The sequence below is a fragment of the Heliconius melpomene genome, chromosome 7 (assembly GCF_056956725.1).
Source record: "Heliconius melpomene rosina isolate 202511_hmr_F chromosome 7, ASM5695672v1, whole genome shotgun sequence".
Taxonomy (NCBI): domain Eukaryota; kingdom Metazoa; phylum Arthropoda; class Insecta; order Lepidoptera; family Nymphalidae; genus Heliconius; species Heliconius melpomene.
In genome coordinates, this window is record NC_140395.1 from 6981444 (window position 1) to 6996603 (window position 15160).

Consider the following 15160-nt stretch of genomic DNA (forward strand, 5'->3'; position numbering starts at 1 on the left):
GTGTTCAAAGTGTCCCATGAAGCGTCCACACAAGTGACGAGCCTGAATCGACGTAGGATAGCGAGAGTGGCGTGCAATCGTGCGTATATTTACTACGGGAGGGGTTTGGGCAGGGACGAGGCACCCCCACCTCCCCTTTCGACCCGAGATCCCGCCGCGATCGAAGCACACCCACATCGAGCCGAGTGGTTGCCGCATTCGGGCGCAGTCCTCTCAAACATATAATATCGAAATGGAGTTAAAAGGCAAGGTAGCTTTGATTACTGGGGCAGCAGCCGGCATCGGACTCGCCTACAGCGAGGAACTACTCAAGCAAGGAGCCAAGGTAAGTCTCAACAATGCGTAAAACGTATCACGTTACTAATCTCCAATTTCAAGGTAAAAGGTTAAACTGGGTTGGAAAATCGCCAAAGGATTTTGGTACACCACAACTTCGCGTGTAATTCGCAATCCCTAAATATGCAAGGAAAGATGTCAAGTATCTTTACTTGCCGGCTTACCTATTATTTGTATTGATTTTTACGGCGCTTCGGTCGTTGATTCTTTTCATTTACTTATGTTTACCTATTTTTATGAGGTTTTGTAATTTCTCGTATTCTGCGCATTACGGGTTTCACCCATTTTATAGTATAGTAAGTATATGTAACTATACGTCTTACGAATCTTATAAGGCAATCTAACTTTAAAATCTGTTGCAAGGCTTACATTAAAAGGTAATAACTGTAAAATTTTTACTAGACCTAATATGTATGATTAGATTAGATCGAAAATAAAATCAAATATGTGCCTAATAATACACATTCCTTTAGTTACATACATATTTAATTTTATTACATTAGAGAATCTACATTACATACCTCAGTTCAAATCCTAATTGAATTTGCGACCAACTGCTTTACTATCCAGTAGCATATTATCCGTTTGAAAGATATAATGACTATTGAACATATACCTACTATACAATATAATTAGTGGTAGCAAATCTTATACTTAAGTTTATGTATACCTAATATAAACATCTGTATATTATGTTTATTTTATAAAGAAAGTGAATAGCGTGGCTGTAGGTTCAAATCAATTCATTTTGATTAGTCGTTCAAAATCTTATTAAAGGAATATAATTGGAAATAGAGATTAATTAATATATGTAGTCTAATTCACGGTCACCCTGGCCATTAATTAAACTAAGAACATAAAGAGCGACATTCATATTGGGAACACGGGGTAATAGAAACAGAGTAATAAATATTTATTTAATAATATTTGATTTGATTATAATTTCTTTACATTTTTTTTAGCCTTGTCCGCAAATAGCAAAGTAGGTAGAGAGATCCCGGGAACCTAGTGTGAAGATGCTTCGTTCCCAATTAAACAAGCCCGTTCCCCACTTTCCTCCGAATTCTGAAGGCATTGCGTATTGAGGACTCGATACTAGGGCGAAAAAATTATAATATTAAAAATTTAAATTCCTCAACTGAGAAGCGAACTAACAACCAATATCACAATTTCACTTTTTTTATAAATCACACCATGTTTACTTAAATTTACCAGGTATCACTATGCGATATTGATTCTGAAATCGGAGAACAAGTAGCTGACGAGCTCGGCGCGAAGTATGGCAGGAAGAATGTGTTGTTCTGTCAGTGTGACGTCACTGATTATCCACAATATGAAGGTATATCATTTCACTACTTATAAATGCACTTTAATGTTATTAATACTTGGAATGCTTTTACTAAATATATTATGTTATCAATGTTGATTCATCGCGGCATTGTTTGTGTATGGGTTATCAATTTTGTATATTATTTAAATTGGTTGAATAAATATCGTGGACTGTGGTTAATAAAAGTAAGAAAGTTATATTATGATAAGAGACTATGCAAGGTATTTGTGGATTTAAATCGAACTCAAAGATGTTGGGTTCCACTATTTAATATTTCAGTAAATAATTAATAGTAAAGTCCGAATTTGAAATAATACTTTCCACTACACCCCTTTCTCCATGTTTCCCCTATTTCTGGCGAGTGGCGGAACCGCGTTTTTCCTTCACACCAGATCGAAGTGAAAATTTTAATAAATATTTATTTCTTCGAGTAGCGATCAAACTCACTGATCTTGTTATTAACTAAAATATATATTTTTATTACAGAGGCTTTCGGGATGACAATAAAGGTTTTTAACCGTTTGGACATTGTGATTAATAATGCCGGAGTTATGAACGACAGGTTTTGGGAGTTGGAAGTTGATGTTAATTTGGTAAATATAAAGTTATAACATACACATATAGGTAGCAGATAGTTAAGGCTGTCGCGCAGCGTTTTCTCCGACTGTAAACCCGATGGTCGTGGGTTCGGTACTCTGGGCCTCGGGGAATGCTTTTATCTTAATTATTTTTACTTCCCAACTCTGGTAGATGAAGCGCAGCTTTTAAATTTCGAAAGTGAAGAGGATAGACTGATATTCATCTGGTATTGGCGTCATCTGTTAAACTAAGTCGAAAATGTAAACATATTTTATTACGAATTTACAAAAATAACTACTACAAATATTTAAAAAACCCTATTTAATGATGCAGAACGGAGTCATACGCGGAACACTGCTAGCTTACCGCTTCATGGGTAAAGACCGCGGCGGGCAGGGCGGCACCATCGTGAACACCGCGTCCACCGCCTTCGCCCGTCCCCAAGTGTCCACCCCTATATACACCGCCACTAATTACGCTGTTGTCGGTCTCACTAGATCGTATGGGGTAAGATTTTGCTTATAGTTTGAAATATGAGTTAATTTTATGAGATTTTGTTCTGGTCTTAAATCATTCGCTTACTTAATAAAGGAAATGGAATTGTTTTTAACTGATTTTTCTTGCTTTTAATAAAAAAAACTGGTGCTCATTTTGAGAAACTTTATCATTTAATGTAATAACTTATATTTTAGGATCAATACCACGTAAATTTAACGGGTGTTAGGAGCATAGCCTTGTGCCCGGGGTTAACTGACACGGGACTCGTAAAAGAAATACGTAAACAACTGATGTCTTCCGAGTATGAGGCCGCTTGGCAAAGGGATAATGCTAATAGCAAGGCTCAAAGGCGAGTATTTGAATTTGTAAGAGAGCTCGTGGCTCGTGGCTCGGGCAGAAATGGTTATAATTTATTCATCTTCATCTTTCCGATGTAGTAAAAACAAAGAACGGCACTGGATCCGCCACCTAGGATTGCCCGCCGGATTGGTGTTTTAAGATGTAAGGTTTCATGAAGAATTACATCTTCCATTGAGTTCGTACGAAAAGCGGAGAACGGAGTCTTGACACTATGGTTTCTCTGCTGTAGGCGGTATACAGCATGAAGCTGAATAAAAAAAGGATTCCTTCATTCCTAACATTCTACGAATATAGTGAATGGGAGAACAAAGTGTTATAAAATAAGCAAAACATAATGACATTATGTTTTACTTATTTTATAAAATATGTGAAAATGTCCTAATATCTTCTATAAGATTATCTAATTATTTTTTGCGTCACTTTAGCACGAGTTCATTATTAATATAATTCTCCAAATTTTACTATACATTCGAAAATTTGTATATTAAGATAAAAATTTCTGTCGACCACACAAACTACATAAACATTAAAACTAAATTGTAAAATCCTTTTTTTTTCAGCTTCTCGCTCTATCTCGCAGACTGTACACTTCCCTTCCCCACTTTCCACCAAATTCTGGAGGCATTGCTTGTTAAGTGGTGAAACTCAACGCCCCAGAATCTGAAAATATCTGCCCCCCTCACTACGTCTATATAAAAATACTATAATTTGTAAATTATGTTTCAGTCCTGAACATGTTGGGAGAACACTGATCGAAGTTTTGATGAAAGCTCAAAGCGGAACTGTATGGATAGTGGAAAATGGACAACCCGCCCGGGAATGGCGTGGCTAATTTTAAAACCTTTATAATAATATAATTTTGGTCTGAATTTTAATGCAGTGCCACATGCACCTTCTTAAATTAATCTTTTATATATACATTAATTTAAATTTTTCTACATTTTTAATAAAATTGACCAGCATATTTCATAATTATGCGAGTTTAAAAAAAACATGACATTCAATTTTTATATGTCCAGATACATATACCGACTTCTGTTTAATGTTAGTTAAAAAAATTTGAAGTGTACTTTGTTGGGACAGATATTAAAAAACAAAATGGAAATTGGTTACAACAACATACTTACATATCCAAAAAAATATATTAATCATTTTAAATTCTCCAAAGACTTGGTTTTTGCCAAAATAAATAACCTTAATTATAGAAATTAACCAACTATATGAAAATTTTAAATGTTAACATGTTTTTCTGTAATCTTGTATGAATAAAAATTTCGTAAGGCTCAATAGCTAAGTACTTATGCTTATAGCATTAAATAAAAAAAATAGAGTTAATTGTCAATAATATAAATCTTGATAATAATTAATAATAATTAAGCAATAATGATGTTAAGCATATAAGAAATAATGATGTTACGGTTTTGTAAATCTGAATCAACTTTCACTTTTTTTTTTAATGATATCTATATATATAAAAGGACTTGTCCTCACTGACTGAGGTAAGACGCACGCACAGCCGTAACGGCTGATGGTAGAAACGTGGAATTTGGTCAGATGTTTACTTTCGTAATCTGGACATCCACTAAGAAGGGATTTTGAAAAATTTTTACCCTAAAGGGGTGAAATAGGGGTTCAAAGTTTGTATGGAAAAAAAATTAAATCGGCACCGATTTTTATAAAATTTGAAATTTAGATTTTTAAAAGTATTTAATTGAACACGTGTTTCATCGTTTTCTATAATTCTCCCCCTAAGGGTGCAAATAAGGGGTTGAAAGTTTGTATAGATTTTTTTTTAAATCGGCACCAATTTTTATAAAATTTGAAATTCAGACTCTTAAAAGTATTTAATTGAACACATGTTTCATGGTTTTTTAGAATTCTTCCCCTAAGGGTGCATATAAAGGGTTGAAAGTTTGTATGGAAAAATCTTTAAATCGCCACCGATTTTTATAAAATTTGAAATTTAGACTCTTAAAAATATTTCATTGAACACATGTTTCGTGGTTTATTAGAATTCACCCCAAATTACGCAAGCGAAGCTGCGCGCGTCCGCTAGTTTTATATAAAACTTATATTATTGACAATAAGGTCTATGCATTATGCTATAAGAAGTGGTTGTGTAAATATTTTCTTCTTGTAGTAATAGTGTTAAGAACGGTATTTATATTTTTTAAAGTGTTTATAAAGTGTAAAGTAATGTAAACTAAGCTCATATATCTTTCACTTACAGTACGGCCGCCGAGTTGTGGCCGACCTGAAGTTTATTGTAGATTGCTGCGCAGATTTGGTCTTAAGTTTTTTTTTATTATATTCTTCCCGACCATACAATGCGCTACAGTAAAGGAGACCCAACTTTAGGGTGGTCACAACTTGTTGACCCTACTTTATATATTTAAAACATTCTAATCACTAAGAAATAAAGCCAGCTTCACGATGTATCCCGCACACAGCAGGGCGTGCTGAGGGAACCTAGTGGAGGCATTGCGTGTCGAGTGGCAGAACTCAACGCCGCGCTTTACCTCGACACCAGAGTGAAGAAATGAAAATATAAATTTAAATAAATATAAGAAGAAATGAAACGTAGTCATAATTGCATATTGGTATTGATAGTTCAATTTGCTTTGTTACGATTGTGAGACATGGGTGTGTTTTATATTTAATTTTAGGTTATTTCACGCTTGTAAGCGATTTTGACTGCTTAGAATTTTTTGCAATATTAGACACTAAAAATTTTATGGCAACTCCCAAAAACTAAATAAGACATTATTTATTGTTTTTGTAGTCTTTTAGATGTAAAATTGCGCTTCTTGTTGTGTACTTGCAATACTTATGTATAGCTTGATGGTGTTTTTGCATTTATGTGTTATAATAATATTATTAATTTTAATTACCCATTAGTCCTAATATTCACGTATTTAATGATATTTGAGACCCATTAATTTATATTATGAAACTTTTATATGTTTTGTATACTTTTGTACCTATGTTGATATTAAATGGCATATAAAACTGCCGCTGAGTACAACCTGTACACAAGCTTAAGTTTTTTTGCAATAAAAAGAATCCAAAAAAAATAAAGATGTTTTAATCAAATAGCCATCTGGAAGATTTGTAGTAAATGTATATTTTCCGTATTAATTCAATCACCAGGTACAGTTTTTTGAGTCAGTTACAGATTTACAAATATATATAGCATTTGTCAAAAAATTTTATTTAAACGTCCGCAACCAGACGGAATCGACTTTAAAATGTACAATCGCAATATGAGACATTGTGGAACCTAAAAAGCTCTTTCCGAATACACTAAAAAAATTTGTGTGATAAACAATCAAATCTGGTTTTATCCATGTGGCAGGATATCTATACAATATTAACAAATCTTCGCCTACTATTGAACTACAAACCGATTCCGCCACAGGATCAGACCAGCAGTCCTACTATCACATTTCATTTTACTCTAGAACTAACAATTTAAAAAATGACAGTCAAATCACGAGTGGGTAAAAGATTTACAAAGAAGCCAAAACACCTCGAGTGATTTGTATTCACAAACACCTGTCCAGCAGTGAGACTCGCTCAAGGGGATACAATAAGCTCGTATAACTATACTAGTAGGACTGCCGCACGGGTCGTTGCTTACAGACAATAAAAAAACGCAACGACACGTTGGAAACAATAAAATACATATTATCTATTACAACTCTTAATAGGCACAATAGCGCAAGGTGAGAAGATAGGAAAATATAATCAGAGTACTGACGTCTCACCTATACATACATGTTTGTTTACGCTAACGTGTTGGACGATGATAACGGGATTCCAACGGGACCAACAACTCCTTCCATATATTGGATACAACACTTTCACACCATAGCAATGTCCTTCACTGTACTATAACACCCCGTCCGTTTTACTATAGATAACATAATTAAACACTTCAATCACCGACATACACTTTTCCGTTACATTTGTAAGTCCTCGCGATAATAAATTAAGATTCAGTATACTCTGCGTGTCCACCCTCTCCTACTTAGCTGTAAGAGAAATTGAAATATGTTAAAAAATACATTTACAATATATATAATATAAACAATAGTTACATAAAATTATATTAAAATTAACATATCAATTGCACTATAATACCAATAGAATCTAATGGCATTGTAGCGCAATTGATATGTCTGATTACAAGTACTGATAGTGGATTCAAACACCACTCATATCAATACCATTACCTCCTTAAGTCTTTGAATATAAAAATGGAGAATAGAGACACTTAATTCTATTACGCTTCTTTCACATTAGGAAAATAAAATGTTAATACTTAATAGAACACACATGTGTCAGTTTCTTCCTGACGTTTAGATTTTTTCCTTCATTAGATTTGATTTTAGGATTTTCCTTACTTTAGATAATTTTCATTCTGACTGAATAATGTAAACGTTCAGAAAACCTGATTTCAGAGCGGACATGATTCGTCAACCGTAATTGTATAAATAACAAAACAACCAACCCGCAGCCGAAGCTGGTTGCGGTGCGGGCGCGGGCACAGCGGGCGTGTTGACAGGGGGCGCGGCGGGGCGGCGCGGGGCGGGACGCCCGCGGCCGCGCATCGGCCTCCAGCTGGGGAAGTACGACATGCTGCAAATTTAAAATATACAATAAGAATAGTGTTTAACATACAAATTCTGGAAAAAAAAACAATTCAATTAAAAATATATTTTCAATCAAAATTTTATATACAATTCTCAAAAATAATAAAAAATACAGATGCCAAGCTACACGACATTGAGCTTTATTTCTACTAGTCTGTAAGCATTGACTGTTGATTTCTGCCTATCATTCTATACTTAAAATAAAGAAGTTATTTATGTATTTGAATTTGCGATTGTCTAGTAGTTTTGATTTAATGGACAAACTGAGATCTATTTCCTGTCGCTCTAAATTTAAAATAAAATACTTACAATCACTGAACATGGACTTTTGCCTTAATAATTGAAATAAAAAAAAAAAACTCCACAAGTCACTTACGGGTGCATATTATGTGGATGTGGGTGCGGACCGTGGGGATGCCCGTGCGGGTGTCCGTGGGGATGCGGGGGGTGCCCGTGGGGGTGTCTCCAGGCGGCACGGGGACGCCATGCGCCGCGCCGGGCTGATGCCACACCGAAGGTCTCGGAGTTGAGCTTGCGTTCCGTTCGCCAATCGGTGCGTTGACTGCGGCCTTTTGATCTGTGGATGTAAGTAATGCAAAGCATTTTAGTATTTTGTAATATTTTACAAAGTTATGTTCATAGAGCCGATAGAACCTATAAGTAAACTGCTGAGTGGCATCATAATCACTAGAACAGGAAATAAAAAAGTGTTTAAATGTCGTCATTTCTTCAAGTGAGTATCAAAATACACTAAATAACTACAAACAAACCACAACTAACATATAGTGTACAATGAGAAACTTTCCGGATTAACATGTATGTCAAATATTTTTTTATGGCAAAAGTACTGACGACTATTACTATACTAAAACAAAATGATTCATTTCATACAATGTAGTTTTGTATTACATTTCAATGTAATATATTGTATATAGTAACATTTAGTTTTCCTCAATTACATAGACATGTGAGCTTATTTATAAACATATAAGCTAACAGCGTAATTGTTTCGTTTCTTTATATAAATTACTTGAAAAATACTGACCTCTCAACAGCCTCACAAGAAATATTATCAAAGAAACTCTTCTTCTTGTCATATCCAGTAAATCCACTTTCATCTTCTAACTCAGCCTCTCCAGCGCCTGTCTCATTACCAGAATCATCTTTCTTGTCAACTTCACCCTAAAAAAATACATGTTTGATTTTTTTAATACACAAATTATCAGTGTTTTGTTAATGTTATCATAAACAGTAACAAAACACTGATAACAAACTGTCTGACTCAGCGGAGAAACCAATTTATTCTACTCTTTGTCATGCTGTACTTTACAGCTAAAACTTTTAATTCTTTTATGATTACCAAACAATGTAATATCTTTTGAAATATCTTTGTAATCTTTATACTTTTCAATATAATTTTTAACCGATTTCTGTAAGAGTACTTATATACCAGAACATGTCAGTAAGAAGGTAGTGATAAGACACCGTTCACCAATCTCTGCTTAGTGCCATACTTTGTAAGAAATATAAAGTAAAAAATAAATGTTTAAAAATTTATTTCATACACATAATTTTTTTTCTGATAATGAAACACAAGTAAACATCACTTTCATACCAAAAAAAAACAAATCAATTCTCACCTCTACTTTGGTCTCCCCCTCAGATATCTTAGTCTTGGCCAGCTGACTCCTTAGCTCCTCAAACGCCGTGTTGGCCTGTTTATTAAAGTCGTGGTCGTTGTCAACATTACTTTTTAAAAAATAATAAACACAAATCAATTCTCACCTCAACTTTAACTTCCCCATCAGATATCTTAGTCTTGGCTAGTTGACTCCTCAGCTCCTCAAATTCCGTGTTGGCCTGTTCAAAGTCATAGTCGTTGTCAAACTTGAGGGTGTTCTTGTTGCGTGGCACGAAGCCGCGGCCGCGACCACGTGGTCTGCCCCTCCAACCACCACGGTTGTAATTCTGCATCGGATGCTGTTGTAGAGCTGAAAGTATAGAAAATATTAAATACTGAAATATAAAATATACACTGTATATAACATTGTTACATTTAACGTCGAAATCTTTCTACTTTGATTAGTTTTAGTTTATTTTCGATATTCACAGAATATCGAAAACTACAGTTTATGTAAAATTGTAGGAACTCTATAACAACCAAACCAAAACAATTCAATTGTTGCCATAAATGTACCGAAAATATTAAGAAATTTTTCATTCTTAAGAATCTTTAGTTCAGTAAGAATGTTTAGTTTTGCACAATATATTGATCACTTTAATGTTCAAAATGTATGATGATATATACATATTATAATGTATTAAAAAAGGCATTATTTTATTTTCATAATAATATTTGGTATTTGTTAAATTCGAGAGTACTCTCACTAGAACTATTAGGTATATATATTTCGATCATTAAATTTTGTCTTTTATTTCTTTATTACAATAAGCAGATTAAGCATAGGCGTAGGAATTACGAGGGCCGTGTGGTCCGTGCCCATCCCTGAAGTTTTACTTGCAAATTGAGCATGAAATATTAAAGAAAATATATTTACATAAAAAGATCAGTCCTAAGCTCAAGGCAAGGTCCACCCTAGATAATATATCTACACACCAATGTTAATCATAATATTTTTTTTATTTATATGTACAGTATATTTGGACAAACCGCTTTACTATACTTTGAGTACATAAACTGAGGAAACATAAACTACAAGCATTGTATGTAGTCAGATAAGTGCTCAATTGTAACATGAGGATGTAAAGTTTGTTTTGAGCTATTTTAATTATGCCATTCCAAAAGATAAAAGACAAGATAATAAATAAAAATATGATTCCACAATATCCTTCAAATACATTTTAAAAATAATATATTTACTTTTTACTTTACTTTTATATTTATATATTTTGAAACTATACCTAATATAAAAAAATAAAAGCAAAAGCAAATAATTATAATAATAAAAACATATAATAAATAAGAGCCCATAATCTGGCTGCTGCTATGTTTACAGTTAGCAACTCAGTTTCTGACTATAAACACAGGGTATGGAATCAATTCCCAATTCAGGCAATTAATTAATTTCATTCCCTAGTTCTGGTAACAAGAAAAAGCGTTGTGTTGAGTTTCGTCACTCTACAAGCAACATCTTGATAATTAAGCGGTAATTTGGTGTTATCTTACCACTATATTCCCTTTACCTACTTAGAAATATCCATGATATGGGTGTATAAAAAAAGTCATAATAATCAAAACAAAAAAAAGCAAAGCTCCTTACATTCATGCTCACCAGGCTGTTGACCCTGGGACCCACTGGGCTGTCGCTGGCGAGTGCGTGATGTTGGCCTCGCTCGAGGAGGCCCCGAACCTGCGCCTGATGATAAATATATACATGATATACAAGCATTATTGACATAACTGTGCATAATACTAAAAATCATGAATTATAAAGAAATGGCATTAAAAACTCAGTGGAAATCCGAAACTATTCATCTTCTGTCCACCACAGAAAATGGTATCAAATACTCTACACAATATGTGTAATTAGATATGTTATTCCTGAAACAATTATCAATACTATTCAAAAAACAATGACACTTATTACTTGTCAACGTCATAAGGACACTCAATTGCCTCTATATTTTAAATACAAAAGTTGGAATAGACATAAATAAAATAAAATCTAATCAAATTATATCAGATTTATATTTTTTAAGCACTTAATAGTACCAAGTAATTAAAACTTGGTAGCAATAACACCAGCCTAATAGTTACTAATACAACATACCCATACTTCCTGCGCCTACTTTTGAAGGACCACCTGTGCTTGTACGCCTGGTGTCACGGTGGGCCGAACCACTGGTGGAGCCGGCCTGTGAGGAATATATATAAATAAATATTTTACTTTTTGCAAAATGCAGCAACTACATTTCTTGTAAAGTGTATATTATGTGGTTGTCATTATTGAATAGGTAAGTGATAATTTTTCAATGTTTTTCCAAAAATTTATTACTATTCATGTAGTTACCTTCTTTCACAATCTTATTTGATTTATTTGTTACATATAAAGATAAAAAATTGAAAACATATAATAATATAACATTGTAGACAAAAAAAATTATGCTATGTTTATTTTAGAAGCACAATATTGTAAGTTTGCTTTCCTTAAAACTGATAGATGTGTTCTTCATAAAATACAAAGACATTCTATTGTATGTGGAACTTTCATGTTATACAGGGGAAAAATCTTATATATATTAAATGTCTTATAAGACAATTTAAATATATTGGCAAGCTATGACCAACTTATCTATAATTTCCACATGGCTTTTTTGAAGAAAATATAGTTTTATATGCTTTACCTGAGTGCCTTGATCAGCAGTGGGGCTCTTCCTATGTCCTACAGCCGCCGGAGTACCAGACCTTGAAGCACTTTGTTGTGATCCTCCTCCAATAAGATCAAGCATAGAACCTGGAAATTGATTTTAATTTATTTAGTATATTTTTTCTTACATATAATAATATATTAAAGCCACATGTAAGCATAATGATGTATAAACACGAAGATCATTTTGTCAAATTATAGATAGAGATAATAAAGCAGTTGAAAAATGAACTACAGCTAACTGAAATATAGTCTTATATATATCAAAAATCAAAAAGGAAATTAAAAAATAGAACTTTAATAATTTAACAATATTATGTGTTCATAACTTCACAGTCTACGAAATATATACTAATGATGTAAGAGTGGTTGTTTACAGTAAATAAAACTGAATGTGACATATTTAAGCAAATATAAATTATAATACTTAATTAAAAATAAAGCAAAACAATTCTTTTTAATCTGTTCTCAAGTAACAGACCAAGGCAATATGCAGATTGCGATTTTTTGGTTAGGTTGTATAGGTTATAGGTTAGTAGTACTTAATTGTTACCTTTTAATTGGATAATTTTTATTTACATTGAAAATATGTTAGTTGTGATGATATAATTTTTTTTTATGAATAATATTTATTATGGAAAAGATGAATATAATATAATGTTTATGACATTTAAAATAAGAATTAACTAAGAATTAATTAAGAACATTATGTACAAATATACAAATACATATATTTACATACTAAGATGCCAAAGCAGGTTGATAGATAGTGCAATGAAAATCGCAAGCAGAGCATGTACAAAGCCAAAGATGAACTGTTTAAATTGGAACCTTGGTCTTTCACTTGGTTGTTGTGAAGCACCCCAGATCCTATAGGTGCTGTCACAGGCTGAGGTTGTGGCTGCGCCAAATCCACAGAAGTTTGTGGGGATAACTCACTAGTCTTATTTAACTGAGGGTGGACACTTCCTGGAAAGCCGCCCATGGGATGATACTGTTGGTACTGTGAATGGGCACCCACAACTGGGTGGTTGTACTGGCCTGTATACTGCCCCTGACCACCAGTGCCAAGTGATGGCGGAACAGACATCTGCACAATGGCCGGATCGTTTGGTAATGAGGGTACATTGTTCAACACTCTTATATCCTTGATGTCAGAACCTCGGAACAAGATGTAGTCGTACACTTGGCTCTGAGGTGCCACTGGATACTGAGTCTCACGGTCCTCAGTACCAAATGATCGCACTGAAAAAAATGGTTTGATTTAGGATTTTTGGCAATAATTTAGTACAAAATGCAAAACTTCTTTATATTACACTTTTCCATATAAGCAACTAGAATCGTAAATTAACATAATTTACAGTCTATTCATTATCCATTTATGTAATGAAATTACAAAAGAACTATGATTTGTTGTTTCATAAAGAATAAGTAACATTATATTTCAGTATATTTAGGCAAATGTACTGAACTACAATGTTGCTTATTAGAAAACACCTTTTGTGTCAATGCCCGCCAGATGTTGACGGTAATGAATAACAAACATATAATACAACAAAAATGATTGTAAACAATTAGCGGGATTTGAGCGTTACAAAATAATCGTAGAATGATTTTGCCTAAATATTTTGACACACTTTCTTAACAGCGGTTTTATTGTTTACAAGAATAAATCATTATCAACGTCATCAATGTGAAACGGCGGTCACTATTGTACTTTTTAACATAAAAATTGAGGGTAGAGTCCAAATAAAGTGCTTAGATAATCGACGAATATAGTCAATTATTCCACTTTCATGAGAACTAAACAAGTTTAAAAATATACATTGGACTTTTAAAGGTGCAAACATATTATAGTATTCGATAATAAGGAGGGAAAGTGGACAACTTTTTTTAGAAAGTAAGAAATACTGTACAAAATATTAGTTATAGACGATGATTAATTTCATAAATTATCCTATTGCAAAAGTTCTTAGTGGAAAGTACCACCTAAGAACATAACAGCATCCATTTGTCAACTTACCGCTAGCTAAAGCGATGGTACATTCCTGAGGATCGACGGTGAAGAGTCGACCTTCATAGCGAATATCTGCTTTAGATATTAGGCTTATCTTGGAGCCCAATTCAGGCATTCCAGAACTCATAGTGTCACTTTAGAAATTAACTGCCGATGACGAAGATTTTTAACGATATTGTTGACCGTAAACCAACAGCCACCGATTGAAATGACTGACGGGAAGTTGGCAACAAGCGGGGCGTTTACAAACAGCTGAGGATATAGATTATAAAATATTTTATATAAGCAATTTTGTCTTTAAGTATTAACTATGGTACTTGAATTAGTAAAATTATAAAATGTTAATAATTAAATTTTTTATGTTATATTGCAAATTAGTTATATTCATGTTTAACTTTCGGAATATTTTCTACGTATATAGAAAAAGTACGATACCACGATGCTAAATTACAATATTTGATTTTTAAAAATATGTTTTTTGAGTCAACGAGCTATTGTCATTGTTCATCGAGTATTGAAAAGAAATCTATACTAATATAATAAAGCGGAAGAGTTTGTTTGTTTGCTTGTTTGTTTGTTTGTTTGAACGCTAAGATCTCTGGATATACTGGTCCGATTTTCATTGTTTTTGTTTTGTATGAAAGCTGCATTCTTCAGAAGTGCTATAGGCTATATAACATTACATTACACATATATACTAATATATTTTAAAGTACTTTCTAATTTGACATGCAATTTATTCTGCCATGTTAATAACAACCGTCGCGTCGCTACGCAACCGTTACCGCGACATTTTGATATTCATCCTTATGAAAATAAATATAATAGTCACTATTAACATTTTATCTAGATTGAAATTATAGTTTACTGTATAACATTCTAATAAATAATTAAGGAGATGTCACTGATTCGAAATGACCTAGCCTTCGGGCGGCACAGTATGACCGACGCGAACGGGCAGATGACGTTGACGGTTTTATAAATTTTCATACATTTT

At 33.3% G+C, this 15160-nt stretch overlaps 2 protein-coding genes across 5 annotated transcripts; one reads left to right on the forward strand and one right to left on the reverse strand.

Annotated features, from left to right (window-relative positions):
- Window positions 1-86: 86 nt before the first annotated feature.
- On the forward strand, window positions 87-4560 carry LOC146537540 (15-hydroxyprostaglandin dehydrogenase [NAD(+)]-like). The gene is made up of 6 exons (XM_085187987.1): window positions 87-325; window positions 1552-1675; window positions 2153-2259; window positions 2579-2752; window positions 2938-3092; window positions 3830-4560. The coding sequence occupies exons 1-6, from the start codon at window positions 233-235 to the stop codon at window positions 3933-3935; spliced, it is 759 nt and encodes a 252-aa protein (XP_085044113.1). The 5' UTR covers window positions 87-232; the 3' UTR covers window positions 3936-4560.
- A 1644-nt stretch (window positions 4561-6204) lies between these two features.
- Window positions 6205-14411, reverse strand: tral (LSM14 family protein trailer hitch). 4 transcript variants are annotated; one of them, XM_085187981.1, is made up of 11 exons: window positions 14170-14411; window positions 12978-13391; window positions 12124-12233; window positions 11550-11634; window positions 11040-11135; window positions 9544-9749; window positions 9399-9473; window positions 8804-8940; window positions 8135-8335; window positions 7617-7744; window positions 6205-7137 (listed from the first exon to the last, which is right to left on the reverse strand). In XM_085187981.1, exons 1-11 carry the CDS (start codon window positions 14288-14290, stop codon window positions 7130-7132), a joined length of 1581 nt encoding a protein of 526 aa, XP_085044107.1. In that variant the 5' UTR covers window positions 14291-14411; the 3' UTR covers window positions 6205-7129. The 4 variants fall into 4 exon arrangements, with proteins under 4 accessions (XP_085044107.1, XP_085044110.1, XP_085044109.1 ...); XM_085187984.1 differs by having other exon boundaries at window positions 13188-13391; window positions 14170-14410; XM_085187983.1 differs by having other exon boundaries at window positions 13086-13391; window positions 14170-14410.
- Between the last annotated feature and the right edge of the window lie 749 nt (window positions 14412-15160).

Bases quoted from the DNA above. Each gene is read 5' to 3' on its own strand.
- LOC146537540 (XM_085187987.1), top strand. From the start codon at position 233: ATGGAGTTAAAAGGCAAGGTAGCTTTGATTACTGGGGCAGCAGCCGGC. The intron at 2,260-2,578 runs GTAAATATAAAG...TTAATGATGCAG, and splicing joins TGGAAGTTGATGTTAATTTG to AACGGAGTCATACGCGGAAC. The intron at 2,753-2,937 runs GTAAGATTTTGC...CTTATATTTTAG, and splicing joins GTCTCACTAGATCGTATGGG to GATCAATACCACGTAAATTT.
- tral (XM_085187981.1), bottom strand. From the start codon at position 14,290: ATGAGTTCTGGAATGCCTGAATTGGGCTCCAAGATAAGCCTAATATCT. The intron at 11,136-11,549 runs GTATGTTGTATT...ATTTATCATCAG, and splicing joins AGTAGGCGCAGGAAGTATGG to GCGCAGGTTCGGGGCCTCCT. The intron at 9,474-9,543 runs GTGAGAATTGAT...TTTAATAAACAG, and splicing joins ATGGGGAAGTTAAAGTTGAG to GCCAACACGGCGTTTGAGGA.